At 41.1% G+C, this 19,044-nt stretch overlaps 1 protein-coding gene across 4 annotated transcripts in view; it reads right to left on the reverse strand.

Moving 5' to 3' along the window:
* LOC136576959 (uncharacterized) overlaps positions 1–15,969 on the reverse strand; it is a 93,921-nt gene extending 77,952 nt beyond the window's left edge. For 2 of the 4 annotated variants that reach the window (XM_066576626.1, XM_066576625.1), the window contains exons 1-7: positions 15,851–15,969; positions 13,334–13,438; positions 10,693–10,727; positions 7,777–8,502; positions 4,384–4,736; positions 4,185–4,288; positions 2,948–3,063 (exon numbers count right to left, since the gene is read on the reverse strand). In XM_066576626.1, coding sequence (XP_066432723.1) covers positions 2,948–3,063; positions 4,185–4,288; positions 4,384–4,736; positions 7,777–8,502; positions 10,693–10,727; positions 13,334–13,391 — 1,392 coding nt within the window. In that variant the 5' untranslated portion in view covers positions 13,392–13,438; positions 15,851–15,969. The remainder of the gene's footprint in view (positions 1–2,947; positions 3,064–4,184; positions 4,289–4,383; positions 4,737–7,776; positions 8,503–10,692; positions 10,728–13,333; positions 13,439–15,850) is intronic. The other 2 variants (XM_066576627.1, XM_066576628.1) reach the window with 2 other exon arrangements.
* Between the last annotated feature and the right edge of the window lie 3,075 nt (positions 15,970–19,044).

Consider the following 19,044-nt stretch of genomic DNA (forward strand, 5'->3'; position numbering starts at 1 on the left):
GCATAATGGCGATCACGTAAAAGTTCTTTAAAAAAGTGGCAGTTTCATCTCCCCTCACCAATGCAATCGGTGAGGGGAGATGCAACATCTTCTCAGAGGCTTCCGCATTTGAATCCAGATGCGATTATCCTCCATGGACCCTTCCGGCTGCTGCGCATGCGCCCGCCGGCAAAATGCCAGACACATTCGCAGGAGCCGGGAAGCCCAGGAAATTTTAAATCTCCTTGCTCTCAGTGACCAACGGTCGCTGAGTGCTTGGAGCAGTGACCAGAGGCCTCGTTGAGCAGTCCCCGGTCACGTGATAAATTAGCCATATAACATTAGGCCGGTCACGTATGACTAGAGAGGAATTATGGGTTCTGCATGCGCTTGATCAGCGGTAATCCACAGATCAATCGCATGCATTGGATTACACAATTCCCCCTAATTAGCGGGTCGGAATTACATAATCCACTCGCAGAAACAGAACACGGCATGCTATATTTTACCGCGGATATCCGCGACCTAGAGCCCATTGTGCTCTATGACCGCGAATGTACTCGCAGCCCATATGCAAACACATTGTGTACGGGCTGCAGGTACCCGGGTCATCTCTAAGCGACGGCGCGAAAAATATAAACAAAAAACGGTGTACTGCGCATGATCGTCTGTTTGAGTAGGCAGTTATGCGCAGTACATTACGCGGCCGTACGCAGGGACACAGCCGGGCTCACAGCTGGAATTCGCTGCGGGCCTCCGTAAGCGGATTCTGCATACGGCCGTGAGAGCCTGGCGTTATTTAGATCGCTACCTGTAATCCGTAATTTACAAGAAGCCCCGGGAACGCTCGCCTTCATGCAGTTCCAGGAGCAGCTTGTTGAGTGCCTTCTGTGTGAGATCACCACACCGCAGCAAGATTAAAAAGCCTCACAGCACCACTTTTTACACCCCATCCCCACCGCTGAGGTCACAAAATACCCCCAAGCGAGAGAGGAGGGGGGATACCCGGTTTTCTTGCCCCATGTGCCCATCCCAACCAGCCTCCGTAATTACCCCTGTCTTTGAACATAAAACGCAGTTTATATTATTACTTTTATCTAATATTTAGGGAATGCCAAAAAATGGGGATAACGGGGGGTGGGGGGTGGGGTATTTTTAGGAAGTCAATTTTTTTTTCCGTATAAGTGGGCAATGGGGCCTGGAATTTATTCAGTTGTACCCTGAAATCCAGCGGGCATTCCCTCCATTATGGGCCTATCCATGTGTCCTGTAAGTAGATTAGGGCCACAATGGGTATGTTTCTGAACACGGGACAAACTGGGGTATCCATTTTGGGGCGAATGTCTTCATTCCTATGTACACTGTACAAAAAAAACAGTTTTTAAATTGACAAAATTGCAAAAAAAATGAAAATCGTAATTTTTCCCTTCTGCTTTGCTTAGATTTATTCAAATACTGTGGGATCAAAATACGCAGTACACCCCTAGATGAAATTGTTAAGGGGTCTAGTTTTCAAAATGGGGTCATTTGTGGGGGTTCTCTATCGTTTTGGCCGCTAAATGGCTCTGAAAGTGGGCAATGGGGCCTGGAATTTATTCCGTTGTACCCTGAAATCCAACGGGTGCTCCTTCCATTATAGGCCTAACCATGTTTGCTTTAAGTAGATTAGGGCCACAATGGGTATGTTTCTGAACACGGGACAAACGGGGAGATCCATTTTGGGGTGAACGTCTTCATTCCTATGTACACTGTACAAAAAAAAACAGTTTTTAAATTGACACAATTGCCAAAAAAATTAAAATCATAATTTTTTCCTTCTGCTTGGCTTAGATTCATTCAAAAACTGTGAAGTCAAAAAAGTCATCGTACCCCTAGATAAATTCGTTAAGGGGTCTACTTTTCAAAATGGGGTCACTTGTGGGGGTTCTCCATCGTTTTGGTCACTCAAGGGCTCTACAAGTGGGCAATGGGGATTAAATCTCCTTCAAGCAAAATTTCTGTTCCGAAAGCCACCGGTTGCTCCTTTCATTTTGGGCCCCATTGTGCATACAGACGTAATACCAGGGCCACAATGAGTATGTTTCTGAGTACGGGACAAACAGGGGTATCCATTCTGGGGTGCAAATCCTCATTTTCATGAGTATTATAGAAAAAAGTCCTGTCCTTAAAATTACATACTTGCAAAAATATGAAATTTTCGTTTTCCTCTTCTAAATTGCATTTACTCCTGAAAAAAAACTGTGGGGTTAAAATACTCATGACACCCCTCAGTGAATACGTTAAGGGGTGTAGTTTTTAAAATGGGGTATCTATCATTTTGACTACTATGAGCCTTTCCAATCTTGGCTTGGTGTAGGAAAACAAAGTGTTCCTCAAAATGCTGAAAAGTAATGTTAAATTTGTACGTCTCCTAAATGGTAAAAAAAAAACGAAAGTTTTTCCAATGTGCGCCCAAAATAAAGTAAACGGATGGAAATATATATCTTAGCAAAAATTTCTATATTATGTTTGCACATATTTGAGATATTGCAGTTGGAAATGGGAAGAAATGACGATTTTCCCAATTTTGGCGCTTTTAATAAATAAACACAAATTCTATCGGTCTTTTTTTTTTTCCGCCAAAATGAAGTACAACATGTGGCAAAAAAACAATGTCAGAATCGCTTGGATATGCAAAACCTTTCTGGTGTTTTTCCATGTTAAAGTGACACATGTCAGATTTGCAAAATTTGGCCTGGTCATTAAGGCGCAAACAGGCTTGGTCACTAAGGGGTTAATATTGCTGTGTTATTTTATTTACTTGGGCACCATACTGTATGATGCTTGTAATTAGACACTGTGTGATATGGTCTAGTTACAGTATTTTATGGCAATACACCATAAAGGAGGTTGGGGTGACAATAAGAAATGATCCATTGTATTTTTCTGAAAAACGTTTGACTGAATATGGCAAAAAAAAATAACTTACTAGGTCAATGCCGGGATACAAAGTGACGATAGTAATATAAGGTATGAACGTTGAAGACTCTCCAAAGCACTTCTCCAGCCACATTTCACCCGAAAGACCATATGCGCAAGCAGATCCTGTAGAAATAGGAAGTCAATTATCATCTATTAGAAGCATATTATAAGTACTAGACTTAATTTCATCAAGTCCTATATGAAAAATAAAACAATGTTCAGCCTCAAACTTCTTCTTTTTTGTCCTCCATACAGATAGTCGCCTCTATTGCTATAGAGTGAGCTGAGCTTAGCTTAGCACTAAACCCATCTGTCAAAGCAAGAACCTGCACAAGACCTTTTATTCTTCATCACACCCCAACAAGGGGGAGAGGGGCCAGCAACCTCTACTACAACTATAGCACTGAGCTGAAATGAAATAAACGGTGCTCAGTATGCAGCATAACATGGGAAGGGATCCTCTTGAGATGTTGTGAAGGAAGTGGATCCACTTTGTACAATCCCTTTTTTGTTAAGGCCCATTTACACAAGCAGATAATTGCTCAAAGATCGCTCAAAGGACAGTTTGAGTGACAGCTTTGAGCAATTATTTTGCATAAAAAATAATTGGCATTTAAGTAGTTTCCCAGCTACTTAAATGCCAATTATGTATGTAAATGAAGACTTCCCTGAGCTCAGGCTATTAGCTGGGCTCAGATCCTTTGTTCTCCACGGGAGAAACAATGCTATCAGCAGTCCCCCGTGGAAAACGACTGATAAAACTGATCGCTAAAATTAAGCTCACTTGATTTTAACGATCAGCGAAAAGAGCCCGAAATGCAGGTGCCCCGCGCCCATTTACACGCATCGATTATCGCTAAAACGATCGTTGATGAGCGAAGTTTTAGCTATAATGGTCCAGGGTAATTGTGCCTTTAGAAGAGTTGTCCAATGATAAGCTGATAACAGGGCATCCCTCTGCTGGGACCTTCATTAGCCAGATATAACCTGCATGCAGGAAGGAAGTGTTCAATTTTCCTTCGGCATTGGGATCATTGAACATTATGTAGTGCCTATTGAAATCAATGGCTGTCCGTATAATGCAGGGACATGTAGGGTCCATGCAGGGACATGTAGGGTCCAGCAGATAAAGATACAGTTTTTGAAAAGTATTCTCTGCTTTGGCTAATAGGTGAGGCTCCTGAACAGGATGACTTGTACAAACCTAATGTGACCTGATTATATACAGAAAATGTTATCCGTACCTGACTCAGCTTTTTGTGCAGTTAAGTACTTGGTTTTCCATTCAGCGATTTGCATCTTTAGATCTTCTAGGTAGTCTGAGTTGGACTCACCCATATATTGGCAACTGTAGGAAAACAGAATACAGCCAAGATCCAGGTTACAATATTGTGCACCGAATAGGGTCAAAAAAAGGGAACTGTAGATCTCATTTTTACTTACATGTCCTGGTAATCTGTGCAATCCTTGGGGGCAATCATGTTGAGGGTCTCAGAAGTCATGCCTTTAAGGAGGACCTTGAGCTTTCCTTCGAAAACTCCCCTATATCTTACTGAACAAAGAGGATCAGTGGGAGACTGGATCTTCCCCAGTATAAGGAGCAATAGGGAGGTCAAGACTTCTTTAGGACTGTCGGACAGCCCTTCCATGTTAGTTAGGACAGGGTAGATGAATTGAATTGTTTTATCCTGCATTGCTTGTATAACAGGACCAGCTGTAACAGGGCTCTGTAAGGCATTGGTGTCTTTAATATAATCGCCGAGTTGTTCGCTATTCATGTTTGCTAGTTCAGACCCCTGTGAAGTGAACAAACCAATCATATGTTATGTTACTATCTATAGGCAACTGAAAGGGAGTTTACAAGCTGATAAGAGTTATTGTGAGTGAAGCAAATACTTTACATTCTGCATTTCAAATAGAGAAGATTCAATGTTAATTATGTGCAATCAATTATGTATTCATAAGATCAATCTGTCATATCTTATAATAAAATGCACAGCATTATGAGTGACATGGCCCAGATATCACGCACAAATGGGAACATGACTCAGATTATGTAATGTATGTCCCAGCAGAGAATGGAGAATCTATCTATCTATCTATCTATCTATCTATCTATCTATCTATCTATCTATCTATCTATCTATCTATCTATCTATCTATCTCATATCTATCTATCTATCTCATATCTATCTATCTATCTATCTATCTATCTATCTCATATCTATCTATCTCATATCAATCTATCCCATATCTATCTATTTATTTATCTATCTATCCCATATCTATCTATCTCATATCTATTTATCTATCTATCTCATATCTATCTATCTATCTCATATCTATCTATCTATCTATCTCATATCTATCTATCTATCTATCTCATATCTATTTATCTATCTATCCCATATCTACCTATCTCATATCTATCTATCTCATATCTATCTATCTATCTAATCTCTATCTATCTATCTATCTCATATCTATCTATCTATCCCATATCTATCTATCTAGCTATCTCATATCTATCTATCTATCTATCTCATATCTATCTCATATCTATCTATCTATCTCATATCTATTTATCTATCTATCACATATCTATCTATCTCATATCTATCTATCTAGCTATCTCATATCTGTCTATCTATCTATCTATCTATCTATCTCATATCTATCTATCTATCTATCTCATATCTATTTATCTATCTATCCCATATCTACCTATCTCATATCTATCTATCTAGCTATCTCATATCTATCTATCTAATCTCTATCTATCTATCTCATATCTATCTATCTATCTATCTATCTATCTATCTATCTATCTATCTATCTATCTATCTATCTATCTATCTATCTAACTATCTCATATCTATTTATCTATCTATCCCATATCTATCTATCTAGCTATCTCATATCTATCTATCGATCTATCTATCTCATATCTATCTCATATCTATCTATCTATCTATCTATCGCATATCTATTTATCTATCTATCCCATATCTATTCATCTCATATCTATCTATCTATCTATCTATCTCTCTATCTCATATCTATCTTTCTATCTATCTCATATCTATCTATCTCATATCTATCCATCTATCTATCTATCTATCTATCTCATATCTATTTATCTATCTATCCCATATCTACCTATCTCATATCTATCTATCTAGCTATCTCATATCTATCTATCTAATCTCTATCTATCTATCTATCTCATATCTATCTATCTATCTATCTATCTATCTAACTATCTCATATCTATTTATCTATCTATCCCATATCTATCTATCTAGCTATCTCATATCTATCTATCTATCTATCTATCTATCTATCTATCTATCTATCTCTCTATCTCATATCTATCTATCTCATATCTATCTCATATCTATCTATCTATCTATCTATCTATCTATCTAACTATCTCATATCTATTTATCTATCTATCCCATATCTATCTATCTAGCTATCTCATATCTATCTATCTATCTATCTATCTATCTATCTATCTATCTCTCTATCTCATATCTATCTATCTCATATCTATTTATCTATCTATCCCATATCTAGCTATCTCATATCTATCTATCTAGCTATCTCATATCTATCTATCTAATCTCTATCTATCTATCTCATATCTATCTATCTATCTATCTATCTATCTATCTATCTATCTATCTAACTATCTCATATCTATTTATCTATCTATCCCATATCTATCTATCTAGCTATCTCATATCTATCTATCGATCTATCTATCTCATATCTATCTCATATCTATCTATCTATCTATCTATCGCATATCTATTTATCTATCTATCCCATATCTATTCATCTCATATCTATCTATCTATCTATCTATCTATCTCTCTATCTCATATCTATCTTTCTATCTATCTCATATCTATCTATCTCATATCTATCCATCTATCTATCTATCTATCTATCTCATATCTATTTATCTATCTATCCCATATCTACCTATCTCATATCTATCTATCTAGCTATCTCATATCTATCTATCTAATCTCTATCTATCTATCTATCTCATATCTATCTATCTATCTATCTATCTAACTATCTCATATCTATTTATCTATCTATCCCATATCTATCTATCTAGCTATCTCATATCTATCTATCTATCTATCTATCTATCTATCTCTCTATCTCATATCTATCTATCTCATATCTATCTATCTATCTATCTATCTATCTATCTATCTATCTATCTATCTATCTATCTATCTATCTATCTATCTCATATCTATTTATCTATCTATCCCATATCTATCTATCTCATATCTATCTATCTAGCTATCTCATATCTATCTATCTATCTATCTATCTATCTATCTATCTATCTATCTATCTATCTATCTCATATCTATTTATCTATCTATCTCATATCTATCTATCTATTTATCTCTCTCATATCTATCTATTTATGGCTACCTGTCCACGGGCGTTTTTTCATTGCGTTATCCGCCACGATAATCGCGGTTAACGCAGTGCACGCTTTCCCCCTGTCCACGAGCGAAGAAGCATAGCGATTCTCTTCTTGCCGAATTCAAATCTGTCAGATAGGCTCACCGCAGAGCACTGACCGCTCTCCCCCCTCCTCCGCTGCAGAATACCGCTAGCGATATTATCGCAACGGCCTTGAACAGGAAGCCTGACTGTCTATCTCATATCTGTCTACGTATCTCCCATTTAAATGATCTAACATTCTTAGAGATGTATATGAACAAAGCTTGAACAATGTCCGATTTTGTATGGCCCTAAATGTTATTGACAAATTAGATATAAATAAATGAACTTCCTTACAACATTATTACTTGATGTAACTTTTACTTCTGTTGTTGATGCAAATACTAAAGCTGTAGTTGCTGCAACTGTTGTCATAGGTGCCTCAGCTGTTGTCGTAGGTGCCTCAGCTGTTGTCGTAGGTGCCCCAGTTGTTGTCTGAGGTGCCCCAGTTGTTGTCTGAGGTGCCCCAGTTGTTGTCTGAGGTGCCTCAGCTGTTGTCGTAGGTGCCTCAGCTGTTGTCGTAGGTGCCTCAGCTGTTGTCGTAGGTGCCTCAGTTGTTGTCTGAGGTGCCCCAGTTGTTGTCTGAGGTGCCCCAGTTGTTGTCTGAGGTGCCTCAGCTGTTGTCGTAGCTGCCTCAGCTGTTGTCGTAGGTGCCCCAGTTGTTGTCTGAGGTGCCTCAGCTGGTGTCGTAGGTGGCACAGTTGTTGTCGTAGGTGCCTCAGTTGTTGTCTGAGGTGCCCCAGTTGTTGTCGTAGGTGCCCCAGTTGTTGTCGTAGGTGCCCCAGTTGTTGTCTGAGGTGCCCCAGTTGTTGTCTGAGGTGCCTCAGTTGTTGTCTGAGGTGCCTCAGTTGTTGTCGTAGCTGCCCCAATTGTTGTCGTAGCTGCCCCAATTGTTGTCGTAGCTGCCCCAATTGTTGTCGTAGGTGCCCCAGTTGTTGTCGTAGCTGCCCCGGTTGTTATCGTAGCTGCCTGAAGTGTTGTTTGAAGTACCTGAGATGTTGTCTGAGGTGTCGTCTGAGGTGCCTCAGTTGTAAAAGATGAAATAAAAAGAAATGAGCAATGACAAAGAGGCAGCTTCTTTAAATATATTATTATTAATTGCATTTAATAATATTATTACACATTTAATTTCATTATTACTAGTAGTAGCAATAGTAGTATGAGGCTTCTTTCCCACGAGCATATATCGGTCGCCATTTTCACGGTCGGCCGATATACGCTACAACCTGTGATGTTAAAGCTCGTGAACGTGTGCACAAATACAACGTTTGTGCGCTCATTTACACAGCATGGGCCCCAGTGCATATACGCCGAGGTCACTTTGCTGTCACCTCTTTCCCCTCCCTCCCCCTCGCAAGCTCACCTCTGCTCTCCTCCCCATTTGTTTTTTGCAATGGGAGGTGGCGGGATGGGAGTGGAGCTAAGCGCTGCCCATTGCTGGCTTTGTACAAGGAGCTGGAAGGGGAGGGAACATAGCTCTACGGCCTGTCCCACCACTTGCCCACAGCTAGCCAACTAGGGGTGGGACCCCCCATCCCGCCTCCTCCCATTGCAAAGAGCAAGCGGGGAACTCCCTCCTACCTACGGATGCTGTCATGGGCTCTCATAGGAGCCCATGCATTGGCAGACGTATTCCGGCCCAAAAGATAGTCCCAGGACTATCTTTTGGGCCCAACGTAAAAACGGCCAGCGCTATATTGGGCAGCCGATGCATCAGATCACATGGCCGTATTCCCGTGACGTAAAAACGCCTGGCCAGCCAATATAGCACTGGTCGTTTTTATGTCGGGACCAAGAATACGTCAGCGGCTGCATGGGCTCCTGAAAGCGGCCGGAAGTGGGAGGGAGTGTAACAGCGTGGCTGCTAAACTCCCTCCCTCTGCTCTTCTCTCTGCTTGCTCTTTGCAGTGTGAGGGAATGGTATGGGGTGGAGCTAAGTGTCACCCCATCCCGCCTCGTCCCATCGCTGGCTGCAGACAAGGGGCGGGGCTATGTTCTTGCCCCCTCTCCGCCCCTAGTCCATAACCAGCAATGGGAGGAAGCGGGACAGGGCAGCACTTAGCTCCACCCCTGTCCTGCCCCCTCCCATTGCAAAGAGCAAGTGGGGAGGAGAGCAGAGGTACCACTATTGGCAATCAGGCGGTGAAAAAATATGTCCTTTTTAAATCTTGAGTTAAAGTACGGTTTGTCCATTATACTGGTCAGGATTAGCATATACTACAGCTTTATTACACAATAAGTCTACAGTGTGTATTGTATTTTCAATTATAATTTACAGAAAAGATTTTCATAAAAATGTGTCATTGCCTTTAATAACTGTCGCTAGTTTAGTACACCCCAACATGCAATGCGGTGAACCAAGGAAAGTTAGTACAATGTCTATTCTACCATTACTTGTTAATTAAGAACTTTCCCTAGCAATCATGTGAAGACATTGAAAGCATTTGAAGACTGTTCAGTATTTATATAAAGGGTGTGGTAAACTCTTCCGGATTTGCTTTGTTCCTCTAAGGTGAAATGAGTTCCATTTTTTCAATTAATTCTTTTTACCAAAACATCCTGATATGAGCTCTGTGGCCACTTACAGTGTCATTTGGGGATAAAAACACTTAAATATCTTTATTTTACTGCAATTTTAAAAAATATTTTCCATTTTCTTCTTTATATTTTAGTTTTTTTACCTTTCCTAATTAATATTTGGTTTTTTTTTATCACTTTCCAAATGTATATTTAAAAGTGAATTGAGTGTAATACCCCACAACCTGTGGACAATGTGGTGCTGTTTTTGGAAGACAGCAGCCATATTTGTCTAATCTTGTGCAACCCTTAATTAATCATTTCAGGGTTTTCAGTGTTGTCAATGGAATTTCATGGTTGCATTAAACCAAAACCAGCACCCCATCTGTCTGATTCATTTTAATGGAACTGAGCTGCAATACCAGACACAACCTGTAGATAGGTGTGGTACTGGTTTTTGGAAGAAATCAGCCATAATTTTCTTATCACAGACAACCTCCTTAAGGAATGGTGTCCCTCATGTCTTTACAGTATGTTTTGTTGACTTTTTCCAACTTTGATTTCATAAGATGTTTAAATTGTAACATTTGCTATATTTTTGTCTATTCATTAAGCACATATGGACAGGAGGATGAGAATCACAAGTCAGTGAATCAATAAGCCTTTCTAGAAAACAGGATTATATTTGATACTTACAGGTTCGGTTGTGGTTTGTCCTTTTGCCCCATGTTCTAAATATGATGGAAACAAAGATATTACATTTTTGTTGTTTAATTTTGTTTACATTTCTCTATGCAGTAGCATAATTTACTACGAGCATTTTACATATTGTCTAAAAAGCTTTCATTTGAAATCATTCTAAGGACTTATTCAGACGACCATTTATCGGCTGGGTTTTCACGCCGAGCCGATATACGGTGTCCTTGTCTGCAGGGGGCGGAGTATGGAAGAGCCAGGAGCAGGAACTGAGCTCCTGCCCCTTCCCCGCCCCTCGCCACTATTTGCAATGGGAGGGGCGGAGCTAAGTGTGGTTGCATAGCTCCGCCCCTGTCTCGCCCCTCCTACTGCAAATAGTGGCAAGGGGCGGAGAGGGGGCGGGAGCTCAGTTCCTGCTCCTGGCTCTTCCATCCTCCTCCCCCTGCAGACAAGGACACCGTATATCGGCTCGGCGTAAAAACCCAGCTGATATACGGTCGTCTGAATAAGCCCTAAGGCTGCCTGTCCACGGGCAAGTTTTCATTGCTAGATAAATTGCCCACACACCTTGCATGACACGCTTTCCATGGGCTAACTATGGAAAGCGCAGCCCGACATCCACAAGCGGAGAATTATAGCGATTCTCCGCTCGTGGGATTGAAATCGCTGTATGCTGTGATTTTCTGTAGTGAGCCTATCTGTTAGGCTCATCACGGAGACCTGTCAGTGCTCCCCACTCCTCCCCCGCGGTATAACATTGTTAACGTTCTTCCGTCACGGCCGTGGACAGGCAGCCTTACTGTGCCAGCTTATGCATACACCTTATATATATTCCCTTTAGCCCTTAATCAGATGAGCGTATATTAGTCTGTCCGGGCCGGGTGCTAGTGCATTCAGCTCCCTCCCCCTCTTTGCCCCTTGCCACTGTTTGAAATGAGAGGGCGGGACAGGGGCGGAGTTAAGTTCCGCCCCCTCCCTCTCATTGCAAACAGTGACGTAGGGAGCTCAATGTACTAGCTTCTGGCCCGACCTGCCTCCTCTCCTTGCAGAGAAGGGCAGCGTATATCGGTCTGGTGTGAAAGCCCGACCGATATACGCTCATTTGAATAAGCCCTTACATTTATGCACTTGTACTTATGGTTTTTACTCTTATTTAACCCCTTCCTGCTCCAGGACATAAATTTACATCCTTGAGCGTCGGGGTAGCTATAGCATTACATCATACTGCAGGAGCGATCAAATCATCGCATGTTGTAGTCCCCCAGGGGGGCTGAAAAGAAAAGTGAAAGTGAGATCAATGAAGTTTTATTAATTGTAAAAAAAAAGTAATAAAAGTTTAAATCATCCCCTTTTTGCCATATCTGTAATTTATAAAATCTAAATCCTGAAAGAAAAACACATATTTGGTATCGCCGGGTCCGTAAAAGTCCAAACTATCAAAGTAGTGCATTATTTACGCCGCACGGTGAACGTTGTCCCAAAAAAATAAAGAACACCAGAAATGCATTTTCAGTCACCCTGTCTCCCAGAAAAAAAACGCAATAAAAAGCGATCAAAAAGTCGTATGTATTCTGAATTGATACTAACGTAAACTACAGGGTATCCCACAAAAAATGAGCCCTCGCACAACTATGTCAACGGAAAAGTTAAAAAGTTATTGCACGCACAAGATGGCGGGAGAAAAAAACGTAAAAAAATTACATGTCATAAAAAAAGAGTAGTACAGTAAATCGTACCGACCCATAGAATAAAGTCATCATGTCGTTTTTGTTGCAGTTTGTGCACCATATAAACAAGACGCACTGAAAGATGGCGGAATGTCATATTTTTTTATTTACTCCACTTACAATTTTCAGTACATTATATGGTTCAATAAATAGCACCTTTGAAAACTACAACTCGTCTCGCAAAAAACAAGCCCTCAGACAGCGACGTCAATGGATAAATAAAGGAGTTTTTTTGAAGGGGCGAGGAAAAAACGGAAATGCAAAAAAAAAGGGGGCCGCGTCATCAAAGGGTTAAAGAGCCATTATACACTCTATGTCTTATAATTATTCAAATAGAGTGGTAAAAGTAAAGTCAAATTTTTCATACATGAATTCACATACAATAGTCAGAATGACATGACAAGATAAAATAAATCTTAGTGTTTAACCCTTTCCAATCCACTGTCTGACATCTAAAGACATTCTGATTGAAGTCTGTACAGCTCCGATGTCGGAAGACGTCCGGCAGGGTATTCTTACTGTATATTACTGGTCGCTCTGTTGTCGGGGGCCTCTCCAGCATGTCCCATACCACAGTACTGGCTCTAGCCAGCAGGTGGTGCTATTGTATAATGGCAGAAAGAGGAAAGCCCCTAGGAAACCCTGAATCCAAAATTGGATTGCAAAGGGTTAATGCACCTTACAGATGTTCGATGTGGGCGCCGTTGGTGACACTAGATGACCTAAAATCAAAGTGGAATCAATAACAGAGGATATGCCGGGACGCATCTGAGCAGAACCGGACTAACAACTTGATATCTGCTGTGTCTCTAACATTTTTTTCACATTCTCTAACACGTTATCTATGGTATTCTCCATTTAAAATTCCCAAAGACCAAATATATTTTTTCTAACAAAAAATTGTGAATACTTACCCGAAAGCAGGAGGGCTACTATTAATGCCCAGATGAATATCACCCCTTTCCTCCCCATGATTCCAGACAACTGACTGTCCGGTGACAGCTCTGGTTCCCTTCCTTCTGTAGATTAAATATAATCATAATCCATTAATCTTTATAATTAACTCAATGAGGCTTCTATCACATGAGCGCATTTAGGCCGGCCGATATGCGCTGTGATCTGATGCATTGGATTCCAATGCATCAGATCACATGGGCGTATTTGCGAGACGTAAAAACTCCCGGACGGCCAATATAGCGCCGTGCGCTTTTACGTCAAGCCCAGAACATAGTTCTGGGAGCCCATGGCAGCGGCTGTAGGTGGGAGGGAGTTTAGCAGCATGGCTGCTAAACTACATCCCTCTGTTCTCCTCCCCTTCCCCGTGCAGGCTTACCTTTCCTCCTCACTCGGTCTCTGCAATGCTAGGGGGCGGGCGGAGGTGGGCGGGGGCGGAGCTAAATGTCGATCCACCCGCCTCCTCCCATTAATGGCCATGGATAAGGGCGTGGGCGGAGCTAAGGGCCTACCTTGTCCCCGCCCCTTGTTTATAGCCATCAATGGGAGGAGGCAGAACTGACCAGCACATAGCTCCGCCCCCGCCCCTCCCATTGCACAGACAGAGCTGGGAGGAAGATAGGTAAGCCTGCGATGGGGAGCGAGGGTAAAGGGGGATGTCCTGGTGAGGTTGGTGCATTTGCGCTGGCCTCACCAGGCCATATGAACGAGCGCACAAACATTTGATTTGTGCGCCCGTTCACCAGTTTTTTCACCCCCAATGTAGCGTCTATCGGCCGGCCGTTATGCGCTCGTGTGAAAGAAGCCTGACTCTGGGAAAGATATGCAGAAATTATCATGTAAAGCAAATCTAACCAAGGAACTACAGTAAACCCAGCAAATACATTTACATTTTCCCCTTTCAAAGGTGGCATCTGAAAACAAAAAATAGCTACTTTTTTAAAGTTGATGTTTTTGCCATTATTTTAATAAGTGAAAAAGAAATTTAGAAAAATTTAAGATTACGACTAGAGATGAGCAAACGTACTCTTTTCGGGCGTTTTTGCACTCGAGCACCGCTTTTTCCGAGTAACTGACTACTCGGGCGAAAAGATTCGGGGGGCGCTGGGGGTGAGCGGGGGGTTGCAGAGGGGAGTGGGGGGAGAGAGAGAGCTCCCCCCTGTTCCCCACTGCTACCCCCCGCTCCACCACGCCGACCCCTGAATCTTTTCGTCCGAGTAGTCAGTTTCTCGGAAAAAGCGGTGCTCGAGTCCAAAAACGCCCGAAACAAGTACTTTCGCTCATGTCTAATTACGACTATTAGTAACATGAGACCTTTAAGGAACCAACCAGCATCAGTTCTCCTTATCCCAATGGATTATTTCCATATAGCAATTGCTTTAGAGCATTATGTATAAGTTCCTAAAAGTTTTTTTTCAATCTTAAAGGGGTTGTCGAATATATATATGTTTTTTTTAATAGACAACCCATGTCCAAAAATATCAAAGGATTGTATACTCACCTCTCCTGGGTCCCTGCTGCTCCAGTGCCATAGCGCGGATCTCCACTACTTTTACAATCTGCAAGCACTCTGTGTATGGGACGTCACAGGCTGCTGTAGCCAATCACAGAGCCAATCAGTGAGCCCTGTGATTGCCTGCAGAAGCCTGTTACATCCTGCAAACACAGCACTACAAGAGAGATCGGAGCCGCAGTGTTAGAGCTGTGAGAACTTGGCAGACATGAATATGCAATCTGTAACTATTTTTGTAAAAAAATATCTATCTATCTATCTATCTATCTATCTATCTATCTATGCTCTATTGATAGATAGAGAGTACAGCTACATATAGAGAGATATATCTCAGACAAATCCTTTAAGGAAGGGGCAGAAGTTTCCAAGGCCGCTAACTATAAACCCAAGCAAATATAATATTCATATGAAAATTAGAAGACCTTAAAAAAATATTCTGGGCAGTAGTTGCCACTCTTGGTTTGAACTTTCAAGTTTCATACTGGGCCTATAAACTGATCCATAATGGTGACCAAATAATATGAAAAGTAATACTGTTAATGACCTCTTTCAAAAATACCATCATGTCTTATTAAGATACTGTAAGACTAAGATCCTCTACTGCGCAGGCTCTATATCTCAAAATATATCACATTAATTACATTTAAAGCTTCTCCAATGAATACATCTTATGATTACAATAAAGCATCACTTTGCATACAAGGCCTATTAATAGAAATGACAAAATAATGTTTCATTATCTAATTGCAGAGAGCAGCAAATATATTATTCTTTAAATATTATCACTATTTACCGGTAAATGTATTCATTACAAATTTCAAATCTATCCTTTTTAGATTTCAGTTGTAAATACAATTGCCTGATGATATCCAAACACATCTGTCTCTTATAGGATCCATCTCACTATGTATTTAGGCAGAGGCGCAAATACATGAAAGCAAACAATCAATTCCAGATCACTTACAGTTGGTGTTACTTCTATGCACCTGTTCTTGGAACCATAAGTTGGTCACTGGTGAAAGGCTTGGAGGTAAGCAGTACTTATAGGCTGTCATAGGTCTCAGATTTACAGGTGAGTTATGCTGCCAGCTATTTGGACAGCAGTCAAAGTACCCAACCCATATAGAGGCTGTTCTATGTGTCACTGCATTCCATGCATGTGTCCATAAGACACATCAGAAGACATTCTCTGGCCTAAGGTACATTTCTCTATCCTTACCCAGTACCTGGGGGGTTAAAATGAAAGGTCACTTGATGAAAGTGGAGCATCGCATTTTGAACATAGGAAACAATTTTTAGTTATATTGTTTGCTCTAATATTTTGAACCATGTGTAAAATATACTGTATAATTAAAATTTGTGTTTTATTAAGATTATTAATATCCATTTCTTAATTCATTCATATCCATTATTATTAAAGGCATCTTCACATCTGGACAGAGGATAAACATGTGATAGATGTCCCATCTCTGGGGCCCAATCTATCTCTAGTTCCGACCTCTCTAACCTCAATCTGTAAGCTGTGGCCGAGGATAATTGAAAGTTACGGAAACAGTTGAGCAGGCTATCCTACGCAATTTACGTAACTCCCATAGAAGTAAATGGTCATTACATTACAGTACATACAGATCATAATACAGCCGCACACATGAGGACTAAATATGGCGGATAGAGAGGGTGAATTTCCAGGCGCCTGTGTTGTCATTTGGATAGAAATATTTTACGTACAAATATCACACAATGAAACATTGTTATCACTAAATTAGTAAGAATTGCAGTTTCAATAAGCCTCATTAACAGCCCAGCCTATTATCACACCAAGGGGGTACAGTTTTAGGGTGGTTTCACATCTGCATTGGAACCACTGGTTGGAGGTTCCGCTGCAAATCTGGCTAAAATTACCAGAAGAAAAGGCCCAGCATGCAATGTTTTTTCTTCAGTATAAAAGTCGAGCAGCTGAGTGGAAACTGAACGGACCCCATTATAGTCAATGGGGTCCATTCAAGGCTGTTCTTTTCCGCCCTGAGATGGAGCCGCTCAAACATAGGGCTTCCCCTTTCCAGGTCCCTGAATGGAGCATGAAAGCGGAACCTTAGGGGCAGGTTGTTGAATCACCCTTAGGGATTTCTGTATTCAAACCCCACCACATTGGACACATTAGGTCGGCATTCTGAGAGGAAATAAAAAAAACAGCAGGGGGCACTATAACAAGTATAGGACAGTAATATCTAGACTCAGGAGAATTTTTTTTATTCCAATGGAATACTTTTTTTGTTTTCCAGTTAATATTTACTAATTGGGTAACCCCTTTTTTAAGGCATTATTTGGTTTATAAACACTCATCCCTCAAAACTATTCCTCTTTCAGGACAGCCATCAGTGAGTTAATTCACAGAGGGTCTCTATCTCTGGAAGACCCAGCATGTTCATTTGTTACATGGACATCCCAATGAAATCCAGAGACACCATGTAATGCTTCAGTACTCTTACAGTGGCAACAGGAGAGCGATGCGGGTCTCCGGAGTCCTGTCCGGATCTTCTTTCTTTTTCACTTCGGATATGTGCAGATAGGTCGGCCGGCGCCGCGCACAGTACTTTTCTTTATGAACTCCTCCTTTCCCGCGGTATCTGTGGCCCATCTGCAGTGTCAGCTACAGGTGGGCCGCGGATTGGACAGTTTCCATTGACTTCGATGGAAGCTGTCCGTGCAGGATCCGCAGCAAAATAGAGCATGCTGCGATTTTATTTTCTGGTCATTTGCAGATGACCATGTATTCCTATGGGTGGCTTTATTTGCAGATCTTCTGCATGGGTGACCCGCGCTGATTCCACAAATCAGATCTGCCCGTGGACATTGGGCTTTAAGGCAGCAGATGCAGTCCTAAGCTCTCGCTCATGACCTGAAGGTTGTGGGTTCAATATCCATTTGGTTCATGTAGCCAGCTCAAGGTTGACTCAGCCTTCCATCCTTCCGAGGTTGGTAAAATGGGGGAAGACAATGGCAAACCACCCCGGAAAAATAATCTGCTAAGTCTCCAGGGGTGAGTGTCTCCTCAGTCTGCCAAGAAAACATTATGATGTGATGTCACCCTAGGAGTCAGTCATGACTTGGTACTTGCACCAGGGGAATTTACCTTTACCTCTACCAAAAAGCAAACAACTCCCCTGAGAAAGCTTATGTTCATTAGTAGATATCTAAGCCAGTCAGAACGTGCCTCTTGCACAGGTGTAGTATTGAATTTTCCAAATTAAGCTGTGGAAACCAATCCCAGGGTTTTGGGGAAAGTTTTTATCCAACTTAAGAAACCTCTCACTTCCTGGCAGAGAGGCATCCAAATAATCAGATTTATTTATATATGGATTTAAAAAAGCTTTAATTTGTTTTTGTTTTATTTTTTTATTAGCTTTACAAGTTTTTTTTTAAATAAAACCAAAATCATAGGGTCAATCTGGGCTACTAAGGGCATTGTTTTACTGTGGTGTAATACAGCTATTGGCTACAAAGTTTTTTATGACTTAAGCTGTGACCCAACCCTTAAAAACATTTTATTTTATGGTGTTGTTTTTGACAAATGCAGTAAATCGCTTATTAATTATATGATTTACACTTATTTATGCCTATGTGTTTTATGATATTATTACATTTTCATATAACACTTACTTTCATCACGTAAATTAAATAGTACCTTAAGAATTTTGATTTCAGGTAAATTTACCCACTGATTAATGTAAATAGTAACTGAGCTCCTTGATCTTCCTCTAACTGACTACTAGAAATTGTAGAATTGAGTCACTATTAGAGATGAGCAAGCACGCTCGGATAAAGCAGTTACTCGAGCGAGCATAGTTCTTCTTGAGTAACTGCTTACTGGTCTGAGCAGGCGGGGGGGGGGGGCCGTGAGCAGGGGGCTGCAGGTGTTAGTGGGCGGTAGAGAGAGATCTCTCTCACTCTCCTCCCCGCTAACCCCCGCGGTTAGCTAAAAGCTCCCATTAACTTCAACGGAAGTGGGAGAAAAAGGGAGGGGGAGGAAGTTTACCTGCGCCCAACCCTGGGAAAAGAAGTCAGCTGGCTCTATTTAAGCCTTGGCAGTCATTCTGAGGATTTCTGCCAATCGATGGATTTCCGTGCTGCAATGTATTTTTTTGCCGATACGCAGCA

Source organism: Eleutherodactylus coqui, chromosome 8 (assembly GCF_035609145.1).
Source record: "Eleutherodactylus coqui strain aEleCoq1 chromosome 8, aEleCoq1.hap1, whole genome shotgun sequence".
Lineage (NCBI taxonomy): Eukaryota > Metazoa > Chordata > Amphibia > Anura > Eleutherodactylidae > Eleutherodactylus > Eleutherodactylus coqui.